The sequence below is a fragment of the Mirounga angustirostris genome, unplaced genomic scaffold (genome assembly GCF_029215605.1).
Source record: "Mirounga angustirostris isolate CCGP_5_RB_7025 unplaced genomic scaffold, mMirAng1.0.hap1 SCAF_12, whole genome shotgun sequence".
NCBI classification, from domain to species: Eukaryota; Metazoa; Chordata; class Mammalia; order Carnivora; family Phocidae; genus Mirounga; species Mirounga angustirostris.
Window position 1 is genome coordinate 87,678,429 of NW_026991720.1, and position 20,415 is coordinate 87,698,843.

General features: G+C 48.3%; 1 protein-coding gene across 6 annotated transcripts in view; it reads right to left on the reverse strand.

Annotated features, from left to right (window-relative positions):
- Nucleotides 1–20,415, reverse strand: part of ATXN7L1 (ataxin 7 like 1) — a 236,263-nt gene that overhangs the window by 111,351 nt on the left and 104,497 nt on the right. The window contains exons 4-5 of one of the 6 annotated variants that reach the window (XR_010406586.1): nt 19,117–19,337; nt 1,660–18,115 (exon numbers count right to left, since the gene is read on the reverse strand). The exons of 4 other annotated variants lie outside the window; for them this stretch is intronic. Coding sequence is in view for 1 of the 2 variants with exons in the window: in XM_045864874.3 (XP_045720830.1) it covers nt 19,252–19,337 (86 nt within the window). In the remaining variant the exon portion in view is untranslated. Of the gene's footprint in view, nt 1–1,659; nt 19,338–20,415 lie in introns of those variants that run through there. One more of the 6 variants, XM_045864874.3, reaches the window with a different exon arrangement.

Genomic DNA, 20,415 nt, shown 5'->3' on the forward strand with positions numbered 1-20,415 from the left:
TCTCAGAGTAGTTAAAAGATGTGAAGGTCACATAGCACCAAGAATGTGGGCTTCTGAGGTCCTTTCAATTCTTTGAGGTTTCCTATTTGTGAAATGGGGATAACAACACCCATTTTTTTTTATTTTATTTTATTTATTTGACAGAGACACAGTGAGAGAGGGAACACAAGCAGGGGGAGTGGGAGAGGGAGAAGAAGGCTTCCCGCTGAGCAGGGAGCCTGATGCGGGGCTCGATCCCAGGACCCTGGGACCATGACCTGAGCAGAAGGCAGCTGCTTAACGACTGAGCCACCCAGGCATCCTAGCAACACCCATTTTAGCAGCCTGTTGTGAGGATTAAGTGTGATAAAGTTACATATACCCTTGACCTTAGTCAAAAGTCACTTCACTGTGAATCCAGCTTCCTCAGTGGACTAATGGTAACAGCCCTAGAAAGGCAGGTCCGAGTTCACATAGCTGGGCAGCAGCAAAACAGACATGACGCTCTGCTCCAAATGCTAATTCTACCGCACTGTGTAGCCTCCTCTGGATATGGGAAAAGAGCCCAGAGAAAACCCAAACAACCCCAGATGGCCATACTGAACTCCGGCCAGAGCACTGGGCCAATAGATAGTCCCTCACACAAAATAAAGCATTCGTTTTCTTTACCCAAGAACCAGGTTGCTTGGCTTTCAACATGTTGCTGATGGTGTTTGATTCTGACCCATTTGAGTTTGACCTTCTTTTCTGATCACAGTGTCAGGAATGAAATAAATGCCTCCGTGGGGACAATGGAGTGGGAGAATGATTCTTCTCCCACTGTGTGGAAGGCAAACGGGAATGGGAGGTGGGGGCCGAGGGATCAGCTAGCTGGAAGGTGGTTTCAGCAACTTCAATGTGAGGGCTTGATGGACTGTGAGTACTATGGGTTGAATTGGGTTCCCCTAAAAGATGTGGAAGTCCTAACCCCCCGTACTTGGGAATGTGACCTTTCTTACTTGTTTATAGGGTCTTTGCAGATAATCGAATTAAGACGAGGTCATGAGGGTAGAGCATAATTTAATAGGACCGTGTCCTTAGCAAAGGGAAATTTGAACACAGAGACAGAGACACACAGGGAGAACAGCTTGTGAAGATGAAGGCAGAGATGGGCGTGATGCATCTATAAGCCAAGGAAGGTCTAAGATGGCCAGTGAAAACACCAGAAGCTTGGGAGAGGCATGGAGCAGATTCTTCCCCCAGCCCTCAGAAGGAAGAGACCCTGCGGACACCTTGGTCTCAGACGTCTGGCTTCGAGAACTGTAAGACAAGAAATTTCTGTCGCAATACTTTGTTACAGCAGCCCTAAGAAACTGATACAGTGAGGGCCAGATCCTTGCTCAAAGAATCCACTGTCATGCACCAAGGCAAGGAGACCCAATGACTTCGCTGTAGAACGAGAACTTCAGAGAAGTAAGAGTGTTCTGTCTCTCGTGTGACCTACCCCATGGTGGGGATGCCCTGCTTTACCTGGTGCAGGGACCTAGCCTTGAAATACGGATTGTGTTCTAAGTTCAAGAATACCAGCCTCTTTGTTGATGTTCTCAAATATGCCTGGATATGAACAAAATCCGGGGATAATTTTCTCAGTGTACAGTACAGCAGGTAGTTAACTCTTTCCTTTTTTTTTTGGAGAGAGAGAGAAAGCCTGGGGGGCGGGGCAGAAGGAGAAGGAGAGAGAGAATCCTAAGCAGGCTCCATGCTCAGCGAGGAGACTGATGAGGGGCTTTATCTCATGACCCTGAGATCATGACCTGAGCTGAAATCAAGAGTCAGATGCTTAACCGACTGAGCCACCCAGGCGCCCCAGGTAATAACTCTAGTATGGTTTGCTTAATACACGTCCGGTGCTCTTTTAAGTACCTTATGGATATGAATTCATTTGATTTTGATGAATTTTCACAATAATCCTCCCATGTAGGTACTCTGATCATATCCATTTTACAGACAGAGAAACTGAGACACAGAGAGGTAAAGGAACTTCTCCCCAAGGCTGAGCAACTAGAAATGTTAGAGCTGGAATGCGGACCATCTGGCTGGAGAGTCCAGGCTCTTCACCATAACAAAAAAAATGGTTACCACTTGCTTGAGGGCTTACCCCGGGGGGGGGGGGGGGCAAGTGTTATTCTAAATACTTACATTCTTAACCCATCTCACATTCACAACCATTTATCCAAGCTCTGTTTAATTCTTTCATATTCACACTTCCAGGAAAGCTATTTCAATTTTGAATTTAAAAAGGCCCCCCATTTTCCATAACACACACACACACACACACACACACACACACACACACACCCAGGTCCCTCTTAAAAAGCTGGTCACCGGCTGCTGATCCCACAGCTACCTCTAGTGGATATCTTCCAGTGGCCAGCTGCTTGCCCTTCCCCCTCTCAACACACTGTGCCCACCCCAACTTCCAGCCCTGGTCCTCCAGCTAAAATGATAGAGTGAATGCTTCTCTGGGAGAAAGCAAGACCTCTTAAGGCCAAGGTCATGCTTTCCAAACTAGGATTTGATCGATCTTTTTACTTTCCTGGTCGGAGGCTTGGGTGACTGGGCCTCCCAATCACTGTTGGTGGCTTGGGTACAAAATAACTCTTGCTTTGACCAAGGGAGTCAGAGAGGGGAAAGGAGGGAGCAGGAGAGCAACATGGAGGAGGAGAAGGCGAATGGGCAGAAAATAAAGGAGGGAGAAGACGAAAAAGCAAAGATAATGGCCTATCTGTGCCAGGAACGGGGGCTAGGTACTCAGCACACCCTTCCCACCGCCAGAAACCCCAAGAGGCTGGGTAGCCTGCTGCTCAGAGCCGGTCTCGAACCCAGTCCTCCAACCGCTGTCCTTGAGAGCTGGGGGGTGGGGGCAACAGCCTGGCTCAGCAGTTCTGACAGATGGGACACTTTTCAGTGTGGATTTTCTGTCAGGTGGGGAAGTGAAGCATTTGATGCATTTCAGTCGGGTGGGGAAGTGATTGCGTCTGTAAAGTCCACAAGGAGATTTCTCCACGGTTCCACGTAGCCCCTCAGGGTAACATTGAGAAGGCAGCTTTGATCATCGAGAGGTTTTTTCCCCCTACAGATGGATGAGAGTCACACAGATACCGAGTAGGAGCCCAGGCAGTGCCCACCTGTATGCCCTGGGGCCTCTGGCTCTCAGCCCCCTGCCCCGCCCAGCACAAAGGCTACGGAGGCCAGATGTGACACAACTTCGTCTCAGGATTAGCCAGTGAGACGCCCCAGTGCTTACAGGTTCCCTCCAAAATTGTCTGACAACTTAGGAGGAGGTAGATCTTTCCGCCTCAGTAACAACAGAATTGGTCTTTGCATCTGTAAAAATTACGCTCTAGATGACAGCAATCCTGAACATTGATCAAGTATCAATCACTGACATGAGTGGAAAATAGAGCTGGGGTCTTTATTCAAGCTTTGCTGTGAGCGAAGCAAAGTGAGGGCTGATTGTGGAGGATACCCTCTTACAGGTTTGAAACAGCACCAGAGAGTGCAAAGAGCATGAGCGGGGGGCGGGGGGCCGAGGCCTGACGCCACTCCTAACGGCACCCGCTCCCCAGGCCTCAGTTTCCCCATTTGTAAAACGAGAGAAACACTGTGGGCCCTCGGGTCACTGAGGGACTGAGTGAGAGGAGGCATGTTAAGTGTATATCCTGCACAGGCCCTACATGGAAGCAATGATTTTTTTTTTTAAGATTTTATTTATTTATTTGAGAGAGAGCAAGAGCGGGGGGGTGGGGGGAAGGGGCAGAGGGAGAAGCGGGCTCCCCGCTGAGTAGGGAGTCCGATGCGATGCGGGACTCGATCCCAGGACCCCGGGATCCTGACCTGAGCCAAAGGCAGACGCTTGACCGACTGAGCCACCCAGGTGCCCTGGAAGCAGTGATTTTTTAATGGCTCAGAATAATTGGGGAGAATAAACCTACTTTTTTTGCCAAACATTAGCTCAGAAGGTATTTAACACGCGTGGCATCCACACCACATTCTCTTTCAGTTCCCACTCCAGTTTCTGAGCTGTCTGGTGCCCACCAAAAGGGCCTCTCCTCACGTGAGTGGCACTGCCCTGCCCTCCCTCTGTCCTTGTCCCAATATCTCCGACTCAGACCTTACCCCCTGGCAAGAGCCTTCCACCCCAAATACAAAACCTGAATCTAACCCTGAGGAAACATCAGGCAAAGCAAACTGAGGGTCATTTTACAAGATAGTAGCTTGTAATCTTGACCAGGGTCAAGGCTGGGAGCGGCAGGCTGCAGGACCCTCCCCATTCAATGCAAGGAGACTAAAGGGCCAGGAAAGCTAAACCCAACATGTAATTCTGGATTTTTACTTTTTTCTTGGCTATACGGGGAAGTTGGCAACATTTGAATAAGGTCTCGGTTGGTGACATTAGTTTTCTGATCTCGATAATCATGCTACAGTTATGTAAGAGAGTATCTTTGTTTTTAGCAAATACACATTGAAATATTTAGGGGTAAGAGGACATGATACTTGCAACTTACTCTCTAATAGCTCAAAAAACCTATAAACCACAATATATAAAAATATATGAAAATGTATATCTACACACATATATATGGGGGAGGGGGATGAACTATTTTTGCAACTTTTCTGTGAGTCTGAAATGTCCTTCTTTCCCCCCAAGACAAGCACTCCACAGTCAACCACACTGTCTTCCTTTCACTCTGTGAATGTCCTTGGAATGTAGTTTCTCATGTGGCTGGTGTGTAGGGATTTCTTCTGTCCTCCTCAGGCCACTGGACTCACAGGCAAATAATGTTACCATGGGAAGGGTCCTCAGCGACCACCTAATTCGAACCCTTCCAGGTGACATGGCCAGGTGCAGAGGGGCCTTTGGCTTGTCGTCCCTCAGCTGACTGGGCCTGAGCCGGCCCTGGATTCCGGGTCCTGACACCCTCCCCCGCCCAATGCTCTTTCTTCGACTCCACACTGTGTGACCGCACAATGCATTCAGCCCCAAAGGAGTGACAGCTGTGGGACATGGAGCCCTCTGGCCTTGGGGGCAATGGATGGGGACCTGTCAAGAGTGGGCAGAGGCCCTGGTGTCAGTGTCCCCTTCCCTTCCTGCAGATGGACTGTGGTATGAAAAATGTTCAGCTCTAATCTAATCTGTTCCCAGGGCTTGAAGGGACACCTATATGCTAATGAGTCTCAAATTTGTTCCCCAACCCCGACCTCTGTCTGAAGTCCCAACTCCTGTATCCAACATCCAACTCTTGCCCGTTGAAGGGGCACCTCTAATGTAACATGCAAAGCCAAATGCTCCCCTTCTCCCCTCCCCTGCTCTTCCTCATCTCAGTCCAGCCCCTCCATTCACCTGGCTGCTCAGGCCAAGCCCTGAGGGTCAGCCCAGCCTCCTGTTCACTGGCCCCTTGCAACCTCACCATCAGCCACACAATCCTGTTGGCCCCACCTTCCAAAGAGACCCAGCACCACTGACACCAGCCTGATTCAGGCCACTGTGCTTTCTCCCTCAGGCTTCTACGAGCACCTTCTGATGGGATCCCACTCCCACCCTTCCCTTTCCAAGTGTGTCCCCCAACAGTGACCTGAGGGAGCTCAAAACCCACCCATGCACTTCCGCCTCACTCTGAATAAGCCCCAATCCTCACCAGGGTTTACCCCGTAGGCCTCCTGCATAGTCATGCCCCTTTCTCACTGTTCTTCACCCTAAAAGCTCCAGGCGCCCCAGCTCTGCTGCCCCAGGAGCATGACCGGCCTGGCATGCCCCAGGCTCAGGGTCTTCCCCTGGCCGCTCTCCTTGCCCGGAGTCCTTCTGCCAAGTATCCACGAGGCCCCATCTCCAAGTTCACGCAGGACCAGCCTCAACCCTCTTCAGACAGGCCTTCCCTGACTAGCTCATGGGAAACAGCACTCCCTGCCCTTCCCCACATTGACTTTCCTGATTTGTTTCCCATCTCTATCCCCCCATTAAGCTCCTAGAGGCCAAGGATCTATTTGGTTCCCTTTGTATTCTGGCTACTGAGTGGCACCTAATAGGAGCTCAGTACATGTTTGTTAAAGTAATGAATGAATGCATTGTTAAGTTAAAGAAGCAAGGAGCAGAACAGTGTATATAATACACACCCACTTATTAAAAAAGAAAAAGGAATGAACACATCTATGCTTGCCTAACTTTGGGAGGATTTCACAGCTATGGCCTCTGGGAGGGTGAATGGGTAGCTGGAGGCAAGGGAGGAGGGGGACTTGTCAGTGTAGACCCTCTTGGTACCTTCTGAATTTTTTTTAAAGATTTTATTTATTTGTCAGAGAGAGAGAGAGAGACAGAGAGCAGAGAGCACAAGCAAGGGGAGTGGCAGGCAGAGGGAGAGGCAGGCTTCCTGCTGAGCAGGGAGCCCAATGCAGGGCTCGATCCCAGGACCCTGGATCATGACCTGAGCTGAAAGCAGATGCTTAACCAACTGAGCCACCCAGGCGTCCCCCTTTTGAATTTTTTAGTAGGTACATGTATTGCTGATTTGATGAATTAAGAATACATATGCATATCAAATCATTATGTTGTACACCTAAAGTGAATACGATGTTATATGTCAATTACATCTCAATAAAAAAAGGCCACCTGTAATTGAATCCACATTTCCTCCCCTAGAATGTTATAAGGCACACTTTCACCAATGTGAAAACACATGTATTATGGATATAAAATCGTGATATACAGATTCTGTATGTGCAGTACATCACTTTTTTTTACTGTAAAACCGTTTGGTGAAGTTTATCATAGTCGAGGCTAAGAGACATGATATCTCGTGCCTACAGTCAGAGTTCTCAGAAACCTCCCACACATACACAGTCCCCTGGAGACCTAAATAAAAAATAACTGAAAGGAAGACTGAGACAGAAGAAACAAAGACAAATTAGCTTTAAGGATTACTTGTGGTTAAAAAAATAAAAATAAAAAGTATGCCCACCCCCAAGGCCCAGCCTGGGTAGGGGCCGTGACTTTTCCAGGTCTGAGGGCCTTGTGAACCTCTGCTGTACCTGGTAATGTCCTGGCCCTCCACAGTCCTCACAAGAAGTATGAAGAGACATTGCATCTGTGGAAAGGGGCAAGGGGCGGCAGTGGAATGCTGGACCTTAACACCTGGGAGAGTGGCCCAGCTCTCTCGCACTTGAGGGACTCTGGGCAAATCCCTTGCATGGCCTCGGTGGGTCTTGGGTCCCTCCACTGTAGCGAGGGGGTGCGGAGGTTGGAGCTGTCATCTTGGAGGACTCTTTCTAGTTCTAACACTCCATAGTCCTGTTTTGAGGAGATGTTGCCTATTGAACCACACAAATGGACAGGTGCTATGCCTTTGAGAGCCATGCAGACATGATACTGACGTCACAGGAACCCTCCTGCCTGACAGCGACCCAGCAGGGCATCCTCCTGGCTACCTGAGCCTAAGCATGACTGAATCAGAAAGCTAAGGCTCACCCTCATGCTTCCAGAGGCTTCCTTGTCGAGCCTGGGGCTCGGGACTTTTGTACCCTGTGCCTCTGCCAAGTTTTATTAGCCAAGTAAAGTGCTCTGGAGAGCTGCTACACATGATCTGAGCAAAACAACCGGGAGCCAGGCGTGGACAGGGCTCCCTCTGTGTCCTCGGGGCTGGGCCCACCCCAGAGAGCAAGGAGGAGGTCAGGTGGTTTCATGAGCCAGCGGCGCAGACTATTAAAGTAAACTTCCCTTTCCTGAAAGATGCTGGCAAGAAAAAACCATGAAAGGCCCTGAGTTGGGGAGGGGAGAGGGCAGCGGGAGAGAGAAATTGTGGACATCGATTCTCCAATTATCTGCAGGAGGAGAAGCAAGGAAATGGCAGGAATGCACGGAACTGGCTTCTCCCTCTGGAATGTCCCCATGTTACTGTTTTCATTACTACAGTTGTCTTGCTAGCTATTTCAGACTGAAGCTACTGTTAAGATTGGTTTGCATTCCCTCTGCACATATCAGTGAACTGGTGGAGAGATGTTTGGGAGTGTGTGGGGCTCCAGAAGGAATTCCCTGGGGGGTCAAAGAATTCTCGGTAGATAGTCCTCAAAATCGAGTTTAGGGTGTAGGTACAGCTTGGGGGAGTACGAAAGGACCAAGTGAAAATACTCTAAGTCAGACAGGAATGAGAAAGAAAGTCTATCTCTCAAAAGAAGCTGGATGATGCCTATGGTTTGATTTTCTTTTTTTTTTCTTCTTAAGTTTTATTTACTTATGTGATCTCTACACCTGATATGGGGCTCAAACTCATGACCCTGAGATGAAGAGGTGCACACTCCTCCGACTGAGCCAGCCAGGTTTGATTTTCTTTTTTTTTTTTTTATTCATGAGAGACAGAGAGAGAGAGAGAGAGAGAGGCAGAGGGAGAAGCAGGCTCCCAAGGAGCAGAGAGCCCGATGCGGGACTCGATCCCAGGACCCTGGGATCATGACCTGAGCCGAAGGTAGACGCTTAACCATCTGAGCCACCCAGGCGCCCCAGGTTTGATTTTCTTAACCAATGTATTTAAGCCTAATTCTGCCCTTACTGTGAAAGCTCAGGAGTTGTAGTCTTTGGAGGTGTCTTTGGGGCCTGGGAGTGGGGTGGGGAGGGAGGTGCAGAGTTGTCACACTCAGAAAAGGGCCATTAAAAGAGGCTGTATAAACTCTGTCCCTGGGTATTAAAGCAGACGCAAGACAGCATTTAGGCTGGTGGGTTTAAATTGAGGGGAGCTGCAGAATCCCTCTGGGATAGGGCCTGTTCTTTATTTCAAAAGCCCCGGAAACAATAGTAATTCAACCTGTTTCTCTATGTCGTCCCCAAACCTGCTGCTTCCCTGGTCCAGGCGCCGGGCTGCGAACCACGACTGTACCTGTTCTGGACACTTACGGCCTGTGAAGTTTCTCCCTGCACTCTGACTATAAAATCTTCAGGTACCTATAACAGCCGTGCCTCACAGGAATCTCCTCGGCCTTCAAATGGGAGAACTGGGCTTTACCCCCCTTTTATTTCTTTTCTATTTAAGGACATTCCAGAACTGTGTGTATAGGCTACAGGCACCTCAGGAAGAAGCTCAGGTTGCAAAGTCTGTCTTTTTTTTTTTTTTTTTAAGGATTTTATTTATTTATTTGAGAGAGAGAGAATGAGAGAGAGCACATGAGACGGGGGAGGGTCAGAGGGAGAAGCAGACTCCCTACCGAGCAGGGAGCCCGATGCAGGACTCGATCCAGGGACTCCAGGATCATGACCTGAGCCAAAGGCAGTAGCTTAACCAACTGAGCCACCCAGGCGCCCGCAAAGTCTGTCTTAACACCAAAGGAAGGTCATGTCCCATTTCCAGGCCAGGACCTGTCCTCTGTTCTGTCATTCACCAGTTTGCATTCAATCAATGTTTTGTGAGCAGTTAAATGTTAACCCAGGCACCTCTTTACAACTGCATTGTTTAAAATGTTACTCTTATCAATCACTTTCCAAATCTGTAAGCCCCACGCCTCCCCAACTGCCCTGCCCTGCCACCTGATGCTGTTCCTCAAAATAAGGCCTTAACTCTTTGTAAGTGGCTTTTCCTTTTTCTCAGTTTGCCATTCAAAGCCTTCCATGGTCTGGCTCCAGGATGATCTTCCAAACTGCCCCCTTTCATTCTCCTTGCAACCCATGCCTACTGCTTCAAGCTGGCTGGCTGCCTCACTCTTTCATATTCTCCTCCTGGAGTGTTAGAATAACTGCATGGGATTGTGTCATTAGGATTATGGATGCACCTTAACTATTCCCAATGGCTAAACATCTTTCTGCTCCTCCTCTCTGAATTCTGCCAGGAAGGGTACAAGGAATTATCTAGGCCAGCGGTTGTCAACTTTGGCCAGTCACTGGAATACGGGATTATGGGGAGTGGGACGGTGGGGGGTCGTGCATTTTTTTTTTTTAATTGAGGTATAACATGCATATAGGAAAGAGCAAAAATCACAGTGTGCCACCTTTTAACTTTGGATGTACAAAACAGCCTCGTAACCAACATCAAGAACCAGAATGTTACCAATGACCCAGAAAGGCTGGGGTAAAGGAGGCTTTTGAAAAATTCTCACTTTGGACCCAATCCTCTGAGACTCTTATTCCTAGATGTGAAGTAAAGCCTGGGATTTACATCTTTAAGATTTTCCCCAGAAAAGTCTGCTTTCCCATGCACCACCAGACTCGGAGAGCATGAATCTACCAGGGGTTTTCAAATTGCCCCTCATGTATCACCTTGGGGGATGGCGGTCGAGACAGGGAACCGTCAGACCCGCCTTCCCCTTCAGTCAGAGCCACCTGTATCTCTTTCTTAAACTGAGCCTCCAGTTTAAGAAAGGCCTTCTCTCTGTAGATGAAAACAACCCCTTACTCCACAATTCTGAAAACTACCTATATTGGTTGGTTCATTGAGGAAGCAGAACGACAAGGATGGATACGGATGGATCTGTATGTATGGACGGAGAACAGGTATTGGACCTTTCACAATAGGACTTGCTGGTTAAACAGCCCCTATAAGGCTGTTTTGTATTTGATGCTGGAGCGTGAAGTCCATAGGGCAGGCGGTTGGGAAGGAAAGGCCCTGGTAGACCAAGAACAATCTGGAACCCCATGAGCATGGTTTAAAACTCTTGCTGCCTTTGACCTTGATAGTAGGGATAGCCCCCAGAAGCCATGGAGCTAAGCACTCGCAGCTGGCCTAGAGAAGCTGAAGGGGGATGCAGGGAAAGCTGGAGCGATTGCAGGCCTGGCCACTGCTACCGGCAATGGGGTGAGCCAGCAGGTAGCCGACAATGCATGTACTGCTTCCCGTCTGTCCTCCAGCTCTCCCCAGAATCCCTCTGTGGCCCAACCCAATGACGAACCCACAGGCCAGGGAATTCTGGGAGACGTAGTTCAGCCTAGCCAGGCCGACCAGTGACAAAGCCAGCACCACCTGGCCGATCGCTGGTTCTCAAGCTTGGCTGCATGCTGGAATCATGTGTGGTTTTATTTATTTATTTATTTATTAAAGATTTTATTTATTTATTTGACAGAGAGAGACACAGTGAGAGAGGGAACACAAGCAGAGGGAGTGGGAGAGAGAGAAGCAGGCCTCCCGCCGAGCAGGGAGCCCGATGCGGGGCTCGATCCCAGGACCCTGGGACCATGACCTGAGCCGAAGGCAGACGCTTAATGAATGAGCCACCCAGGCACCCCTCATGTGTGGTTTTAAACACACAGAAGCCAGGACTAGCACCAGGATATGAGAAAGCTTCCCAGGTCACCCTAATGACCCTACAGTCCTGGCTACGAACCACTGCCTGGCAGCCTCAGACTAGCCCCAGCCTGGGAGGAGGAGCATAAAAAAAATCTGCTTATTTTTTCGAGGGTTTTCTCATTATCCTGCCTTCCTGCATTGGTCTGTCCTCTCTTCAAGAACCCAGACACAACCCTCCCGTGGTCCTCAGCACGCTGGCTGCACCGCGGACCAAGCCTGCTGGTTATCTGTCCCCCTGTTGCTCAGTGGATTGGGAGCACAGTGGGCAGACCCTGGGATCATCCCAATGCTGGCAAGCTCATGGTGAACTACTTGGAAGTTTTCACTACTAAGCTTCTAAATAAAGCACCTCTTCCTCCCAGGCATAGATGAATTAAATGATTATAACGCAGCCAAGTGGTCAGTGAGCACTTCACCAAGGTGTGGCGGGGCCGCCACTGTTGGGTCATTCTCAAGGACGGCTGAAAGACGAGGACATGAGCCACCAGAGGAAAAAAGCCAGAAAAGAGGTGGGGGCCAGAAAGAGCTCAGGTTCAAGTTCCAGCACGGAGGCGGCCTTCCTTGGGCAATGTTTCCAAGGTTCAGGATCAGCCCCACTGCCTGCAGGGGTCATACAGAGCATCGGAAAGAGGGATGCGAAAGAAAGAGCTTGAGGTGGCGGGAGGTCCAAAAAGCAGGGGCGTTTCTGCATGCTGGGGAGTAACTCTGTTATAGGGAACGGTTATCTCAATTACAGATTCGACCCTTTGCTTTCTTTTTCCTATCCACAATGTGGTCATTTCTAATGAGGTCTGAAGCGTGAGATTGACACCATTGATCAAAATAAGGTCTTTGGGATTTCCTTTTGGCTTCTATTATTTATACTCTCCCAGTCCTCCCCATTACAGCAGACAGTGGAGCCTACTGGGCCACCCCATTCCATACTCTGTACATAAGTTTAGAGAGAGAAACTTTCTGAGAAGCAACGGCAGGAATCTTTCATGCCATCTCTGTGAAGCTACCCTGGGGAAGGATCGGGCCATGCTCCAGGATGTTCAGTGGCCTATGTTTACTCTTTAAGGTCGCTTTCTGTGCCCCAAATGGATTTGAAGCTTCTTGAGGGCAAGGCTGATGCTTGATCCCCCTTTACTGGGATCTCGGTGCCTAGGACAGTGCAGCAGGAAGGATCCCGGACGCAGGGATCCCAAGTTCCAGGTTCTAGTTATAGCTCTGCTCCTCAAAAGTGACTTGAATTCTCCTCGGCCTCAGTTTCCTCCTCTATAAAGTGGGAAGTACCTACTTATGAGGTTATTGTGCAGTGCCCATGAGACAGCGTGTGGGGAAATACCTCTATGACCCCAGAAGTGTTGTCCAAGTGGGAGAAACTGTGTGAAGAGCTGGTACTTCTCTCAAGAACAAGGTGCTGGCTGATTCCCTTGTTGAGGACAGGGCGGCACAGAGTGGCGGACCTAGGCTGCTTCTGAGAGATGCCCAGGGGTGGAGGCAAGGGGGGGGTGTGCCCGAGAGCCTACGGAGTGAGAGCAGTCTCTTTCTCCCTGCCCCTCTCAGGAGATCCCTGTGCACGCTTCCTCGCTACAAGCTGGTTTTGGCCTGGTCCCCTGTTTATTCATTCATCTTCATCCAGTGTTTCCTGAATACCCACGGTATGCCAAACACCATGCCAGGGGTTGAGAACTCAATGGTGAGCAAAAACAGATGAGGTTCCTGCCTTTCCTTCCCAAACAGGTTTGGACTCAGGCTTATGCACTGAGAAAGTTGGACAACTAATTTCATGTAGCCCCAGGGACAGAGGGAAATGTGTTTTAGTGGGATCCTAGAGTTAGCTGGAAAATATCAACGTGTTGAGGGCACGTGTAATAAAAAGAAGAAAAGGAAGAAAAGGTAGACTCCCACCAACCCCCCGCTGGGTCTTCCCTTACTGCGTCCTGACCTCAGGCTTCAAGAGTCCTACTCTTTATGACTTTACCCCTTATCGAAGCCAGCTCTCACCTAACTTACTCATGCTAAGGTGGTCAATGCTCTCGTGGAACTACACTTAACAGGGGCGAAAGCCTCGAGGTGCAGGAATGATGCCCCTGCCAGACAGAGAGATGTCAGAGGTCATCCTAAAATCACACCACAGGGGTGGCTGCTTCAGACTGGCACTTCCAGGGACAGTGAGGTGGAGAAAGTGGGGCTCACAGCAGGGGTAAGTTCCCCTAAGCAAACCTTGTGGCCTTTAAAGATTTCCAAGGATCAGGAGCAGATGCTGTTGTCAGGGTCCCAGCTTTTGTTTAGGGAAGGTGGGTTTGCAGGTGCTTATGCCATTACCAAAAGCAACTGACTGGATAATTAGCTACATCAAAAAAAAAAGGGGGTGGTGGTGGGTGGGAAAAAAAGACCAAAAGATTTTCGGTAACCAGAAAAAGCTCCACCACCAGGCTCGCAGTTCTGACCAAGCTGCCAGATAACCCCACTGATGAATTTCCAGCTGGATTTGTAACTTTCCTCTCAGTAAGAAAACGAAGACATATTTTAAGATGAACGCCCCCAAGACAAATTCTGGAAAGACTGTAGGTAATATGAACCCCAAGTGGACTCATTAAAATAGAAGTTTCTATTGTAAAATAAAGCATAGACATTCAAAACCACACAAAGCAAATGGATTGCACTGGGAAAGATGAGAAGGCAAACGCCCCGGTAAGCACCAGCCAGGTGAGGGGAGAGGACTGTGCCGCCCTGTGTTTGTTTATGGTGTCATCACCCAACTGTGTGTCCTGAGACGCTGTAGGCCAGTCCCGCCCATATTTTATTATATTTTATTTTATTATTTTATTTTTTTGAAGATTTTATTTATTTATTTATGAGAGAGAGAGAGAGAGCACAAGCGGGGGGGGGGGGCAGCAGGCAGAGGGAGAGGGAGAAGCAGGCTCCCCGCGGGGCAGGGAGCCCGACGTGGGGCTCGATCCCAGGACCCTGGGATCATGACTTGAGCTGAAGGCAGACGCTTAACCGACTGAGCCACCCAGGCGTCCCAGTCCTATCCATATTTTTAGATGTCCTTTACATTTCTTTTAAGTGACCACCAGTTCTACCTCCATCTATGCCTTATCTGTTATCTGTTGAGGGCTCAGGACACCAAACCTGCGTTTTTCCACTGGATTTTGCCTTGGTGCATGCCAACACGTCCAAGTGCACTCATTCTTAATGCAAATAATCACCTGCCTGAGAAAAACCCTGTATGCAAGGCATGTTCTCAAGGAGGGCACACCCCACCATAATCACTTTCTCACAATAGAGGTAATGAGACAGGAGGAGAATGGGATCTGGGGGAGCTCTCTGTGTAACTAGTGATTTAAGACATTTTTTTAAAACAATTGGAAGTGACTGGTAAATGCTTCTCTTTAATGCCTTTCAATATAGTTTGGAATGGGGTTTGACATTGCGCTATGCCCCAGGGCACAGGGTTGTATACTGTTAAGTTTTATCAAAGATGATTGCATAATAGGAGCCTGGATGTAGCAAAAGCCAAAGGAATCTCCACCACTAACCAGACTCACCAAATGTAATAAATATAAATGACAGATGAAGGGAAGATGAGATCTCGCCATTTACTTACGGTTTGAAGCAAGAAAAGTTACACTTGAAAAGTTTTCCTTTCTCTTATCTCAGAAGATGGTCCCACAAACACAATTATTAGCATTTCACAAGGCTTGTCAAACATTGACTTAATCGAGAGTGCATCCACTTAATGGTAACCTCGAGACCCCCCTAATAAGTCCAGGACCCTAAATTACATGCTCCAGGGCTCTGACACCCCAAAATGGACAAAAGAAATGAACACTCTTGTACTAGGAGACAAGAGGTTTTATAACACTTAAAATTAAACACGTGTGAGGGACGCCTGGGTGGCTCAGTTGGTTAAGCGTCTGCCTTCAGCTCAGGTCATGATCCTGGGTCCTGGGATCGAACCCCGAGTCAGGCTCCCTGCTCAGTGGGGAGTCTGCTTCTCCCTCTCCTTCTGCCCCTCCCCCCTGCTCCTGCGCACGCGCACGCTCTCTGACAAATAAATAAGATCTTTAAAAAGAAAAAAAAATTAAACATGTGTAGGGTCTGTTTTGATTTGCACAGAAAGAAAAAACTCCAAAACTGATGGGTACGGCAAAAAATTCAAAACCCAAGGCACTCTTCAAACGCAATAGGTTCCTGATACCGCTTTCAGACCTTTATTACAGCAGTATTATATAAAGCCACGGAAGGGCCCTGAAAGACGTCAGGGGGAATAAAAGAAATCAGAGAGAGGCCCGAACTGATCACATTCTGGTTCTCTGTTCATACTTCTTTCCTTGGTTCTCCAGGGGGCTTTTATTTGTAAAGGAGATCAGGATTGTGTGTCCTCCTCCCTGTCAACAGCGGGGACAATGTGGGACGGAGAGGAGCAGGGAGGGAAACATAATCGGGAGAACTTAATGCACAGTGGACAGGCAGACCCAGGTCTTTCCTGGGTTCAGGAGTTTTTCAAAACGGCTTGCTTGGATTGGGTTCCTGCTCTTAGAGTGTAGACGGTAAGTGAGTTGCAATTTGCTAAGTTTTTACAACACTCTAGGGTATTTCCAGTGATGACAATGTGTATGTTTAAAACTCTAAAACCCAATTATTTTGAATTCACTTTCACGGAAAAGGCAAATCTGATTCAGAAGCTTTTTTCTGATTCTTAGTGCCTGTCCTAGGCTACCTTTCTGAAAGATCTGATACTCCCTGGAACTCCTTCCTGCCTGGGCTCTGTGACTCTGTCATGCTGGGGCTCCGAGTCTAACTGCTTATCTTCCCAAATGCTCCCACTGTTCCCCCGGGCCCATCTCTGGCTCACTAGGAATTCCACAGAGTCCTTTCTTGAACCCTTTTTTGTCCCTGTCCTCCACCCCAAACCCCATCATGGACTCCTATCTTCTCAAGATTGCCAACTTCAGCCTCTAAGAGCCACCCAGTGTATGACCTTCCAGAAGGGCAGGCTGAGCTGGGGCCCAGCGGGGACGTCCCAAGGCAGACCAGAACTTGGAAAGGGGGTTAAATCTACCATGGCTTCCATGCCTCTGTTAGCTCACTTTTCATGCTGGGCCGGGTTCAGGCTAAGCATGTTCTGTGCATTATGGCATTTAATCTTCACACCGCCTCCCCGAGAAAGCATGATCATACCGATTTTCTACACAGGAGATTTCAGCCAGCAGAAGGCAGGAACTAGGCAAGGCAGAGCTGAACTGTGAACCTAGCTCTGAACCATCACGTTCTTCCATCTGAAGCAGGAGACTGTGTCCTCGTGTTTCTGGACGTCAGAAAGACTCAAGAGCTTTGGGGTTTGCGCCTTTGGGGGACCAGAGGGAGGACAGATCAGTGGTTACAGGTTTCAGCCCTGCTGCCTCTGCCAGGCAGCCATGGGAGAGGGTCCAGCCCTGCCTGTAGCCAGGTCCCCCCGCCACTGACCACCCAGCTTCCCCATGAGGGTCCACCACTGAAGACAGGTACGAGGCCTCCCACACTTCCCAGGCTGGAATGTAACGGGACTTCTAGGGACCAGGGCCTGGGCATTCCTTTTTGGCGAACTGTGTGAATCATTTTACAGGAAACCACTTTACTGACTAAACATTTGAACCTATGACTATCAGAGAAAGTTCTAGATCTGGGAGATGTGGGGAAGAGGTAAAGACATGCATGGATCTGTCTTTAGATCAGCAACATGCTCTTTTGCCATCATGCTCAAGAGCAGGGGTCTTCGAACCCTCCCTGAGCCATTTTAAAGTCTTCTTGAATACCGCCTCTTTACTTCATAGACCCATGTTCTACACCACCAACTACTACATGGAAACAAAATAACTGGTGGTCTTTTCTTCTAGTTTGTTTTTAACTTTTTCCTATTGAGTATCTAGTTTTGTCAGCCAGGTTTGGAGCATGGGGAGTGAAGATGAATGTTGAAATTGGCCACTGGGGGTTCATTTACTTATCATGTTTTTTCTACTCAATGGGAGTTAGTCCTGAGATGATAAGCGTGGGGCTCAGGTGCAGCCTGGGCCACTCGTTCCCAGGGCTGGCACACAGAGTGGCTGGATCAGGGCCTGGCTCAGTGAGGCCTAAGCCGCCATGTTGGAGGAGTAACCACTCTAAAGGACCATGTACTTAGCTAGGGTTGTGTGTGTTAGAGTGACTTACCCTGCGTGGATGGTTGTGATAGAAAGTGGGATGTAAACAGAGACCCAGAAAAAGCTCATAGCAGTGAAATTGCCCTCAGATGGATCTCACACCATGGCTACCTGCCTAGACATCCAGCCCTGTTCCTCCTACTGGAACACAGGCAGTTAAAAATGAAACGACCCTGGAAACTGAAACCTACTTATCCATGGCAATTTAATAAATAACTAAGGTATACTAGGCCTTATTAAAATAAATGTGTAGTGTATTTTCTTATCTTCTGACGCTCACTTCTTCACTTGTCAGCACCTGCTGGTGGCCAGCTGGAGTAATCTCACCAATTTTGCTGTGTGTGCATATCAATTCGATTTCCCCCCAAAAAGATAAAAATCAGTAAAGCGATTAAGTTACAATTAAGGTTTGTCATTGAAAGCACAGACAAAGTGAAAAGGCTGAGGAGGACTTGTCCTGAGGTCACCAGTGACTTCCTTGCTTGCTCTACCGTAGGTGATGTTGTCATTCACCACGCCTCCTCTTACTTCTTGAAATTCCCTCCTCTTTCGGCTTCCATCACACTATTCCTGGCTCTCACACTGGCTCCCTAACTGTTAATCTGTCCGTCCGTCCATCCATCCATCCATCCATCCATGCATCCATCCGACAGTTAATGACAAGCACTGGAAAAAAATGACAAAGTATATTTATGTCTGGTTTTATAGTTAAAAAATGTTTATGTATATTATTTCATGAATATCTCACTACAACCATGTGAAATGGCTGTTGGTACCCCCACGTTACAGATGAGGAAACAGGTCCTGAGAGGACCCGTGATTTATTTACAACAGCACAACCAGCAGGTGGCAGAGTCTGAACATGCAGTCAGCTTTTCATCCCAGTAAGAATTCACAATGGCGCTCTCCTACATACTGGTCGGCCATAATTTCTCTACTAGTCTCCCTGTTCTGAATTAAATGTCATGATCCAGTCGATATATATTTATGAGACAGTGCTAGGCTCTGAGAGATCAAAGACTGGGTCCCTGCCCTCCTGCAGTTTGTGGTCTAGTGGGGGAGATAAGCATTAATCATATGTTCACACAATAAACATTTGTTTTTGAGGTATAAGAGAGTGCTTACTCAGTTATGGAAATCAGAGAAGTCTTCCAGGAGGAAGTAATCATTAAGATGCATTCTGAAGGATGAGTAAAGAGTTAGCTTCGGGAAGAGAAGAGGAAGAAAAACAACCATATACAGAGAAGGAAAAGCATGTGCAAGGGCCCTGTGGCGGGGAAGACCCAATATGCTGAAACACTGAAGGTCGGCTTGATTGGCATATTAGAAAGTGAAAGGGGGCCTGGAACAGGATGTGGTTCAGACCATGCAAGACTTTATAGCCATGACAATGATTTACTTTTAGCTTAAAAGCAATGGGAAGCCAAGAGAATGATATGATTAACTTTGATCTTCGATTCTGACTTTGGTGAGCAGAATGGGTTGTAGAGGAGCAAGAGTGGAAGCACGGAAAACAGCTGGAAGGCTTTTGCACTTGTCCAGGTGAGAAGTGATGACAGCCTGGACCAGTGTGGTAGTGGTGGAAATGAAGAGAGGAATCCCACAGAGGCCCCCTGCTCTGCTCAAGCCCATTTTCTCCCTAAACCCTGTCATCAGAGTGTGCTCACGAGTTTGCAGCACATGGAAGCTTGTCCACACTGCGGGGCTCCGCTGGAGTCTCTTCTTCCAGGAAGCCTTCTCCAGACAATGCCAGTCCTCCAAGATCTTTCAGAAGCTCTGTCTACCTTCTGCACTGTCCATTCTCACACCTGATTCTCCTCTATGGCTTGGCTGTTCTTCGGTCCATTCCTGGAGATGGCACCATTTGTCTTGTTGTCTTGCTTTCTCCCTTTGGAAAGTAAATGCTTTGTTGGCATTTGCTGAATGGTATCAACAGGGCTCCTCTGGAAATTACATTTGTAAGTGATTACTCACGCCAATTGCCTTATCTTTTTTTTTTTCTAAATTAAACAGTGGTTGCTTAAATCGGTCTTCATGATCTTGTTCTATCAAAATGTATGTCCCCAATTTTTCTATAATTTCCTCTAAACTCGTTTCCACATTTCTCCTAGTAGAAAGCAGTTTCAGAGGGAACCGAGTGAGAGGGCAGGGTGGGGGCAGGAGTGTAATTAAACAGGGGCTGTCTGACCAGAATTCCTATACCTTTTAATGGGGTATTTGATTAATCCTTTCCACAGGCACCATTATTCATGCCTTGATGGAATCTCATTTTATAGCCCTTAATACATGGACCCAATTTATCCACATCACATTGTATTCTAATACTTGTCATCCAAGTTATTAGCTATCTCCTTCTTAGTGTAAAATCATCAGCAAGTTTGATTAGCTTATTCCCTGGGGATGATAGGGGAGATAAGAACAGATATAGTACAATATGACCACCAATGGTTCTGCATTCTCAAAAGAAGACTGCTAAACGGCATCCATTTATGCAGCTGGGGTGGCCAAAATAAACATGTGTCCCCATGGGAGGGTCTCTGTGTGGGACCCAGGAGTCACAGCCATGAAGGGCTGACTGCCTCTGTGCCCAGCAGTACCAAGCCATCATCCCTAATGGGATCACTATAATAAAAAAGAGTGAGGCTCCCCCACTCCTGCTTCCCAACATCCCTCCCCCAAATATCCTTCCTTGAAGGCAGAGCCCAGAAGCTCCCCTTTATTCCAGGACACCATGTCTGCCTGGAATTGCTCCCCTTTGCCTCCTGGGCATCTGGAAGGCCAGAGGACCTAGGAGATCTTGGGGCTGTCGACTGCTCTTTCTCTAGGACAGAGATGGCTCTAAGCAGGCGCCCCTTGCTCCTCTTCTCTGCAACCAAACCTAAGCCTTGGGACTCCCAGGGGGCTTCAGTCCCTTATGAGCAACATAGCCCATGGCCTGAAGAGATAAGGGGTCCACATGACCCCTA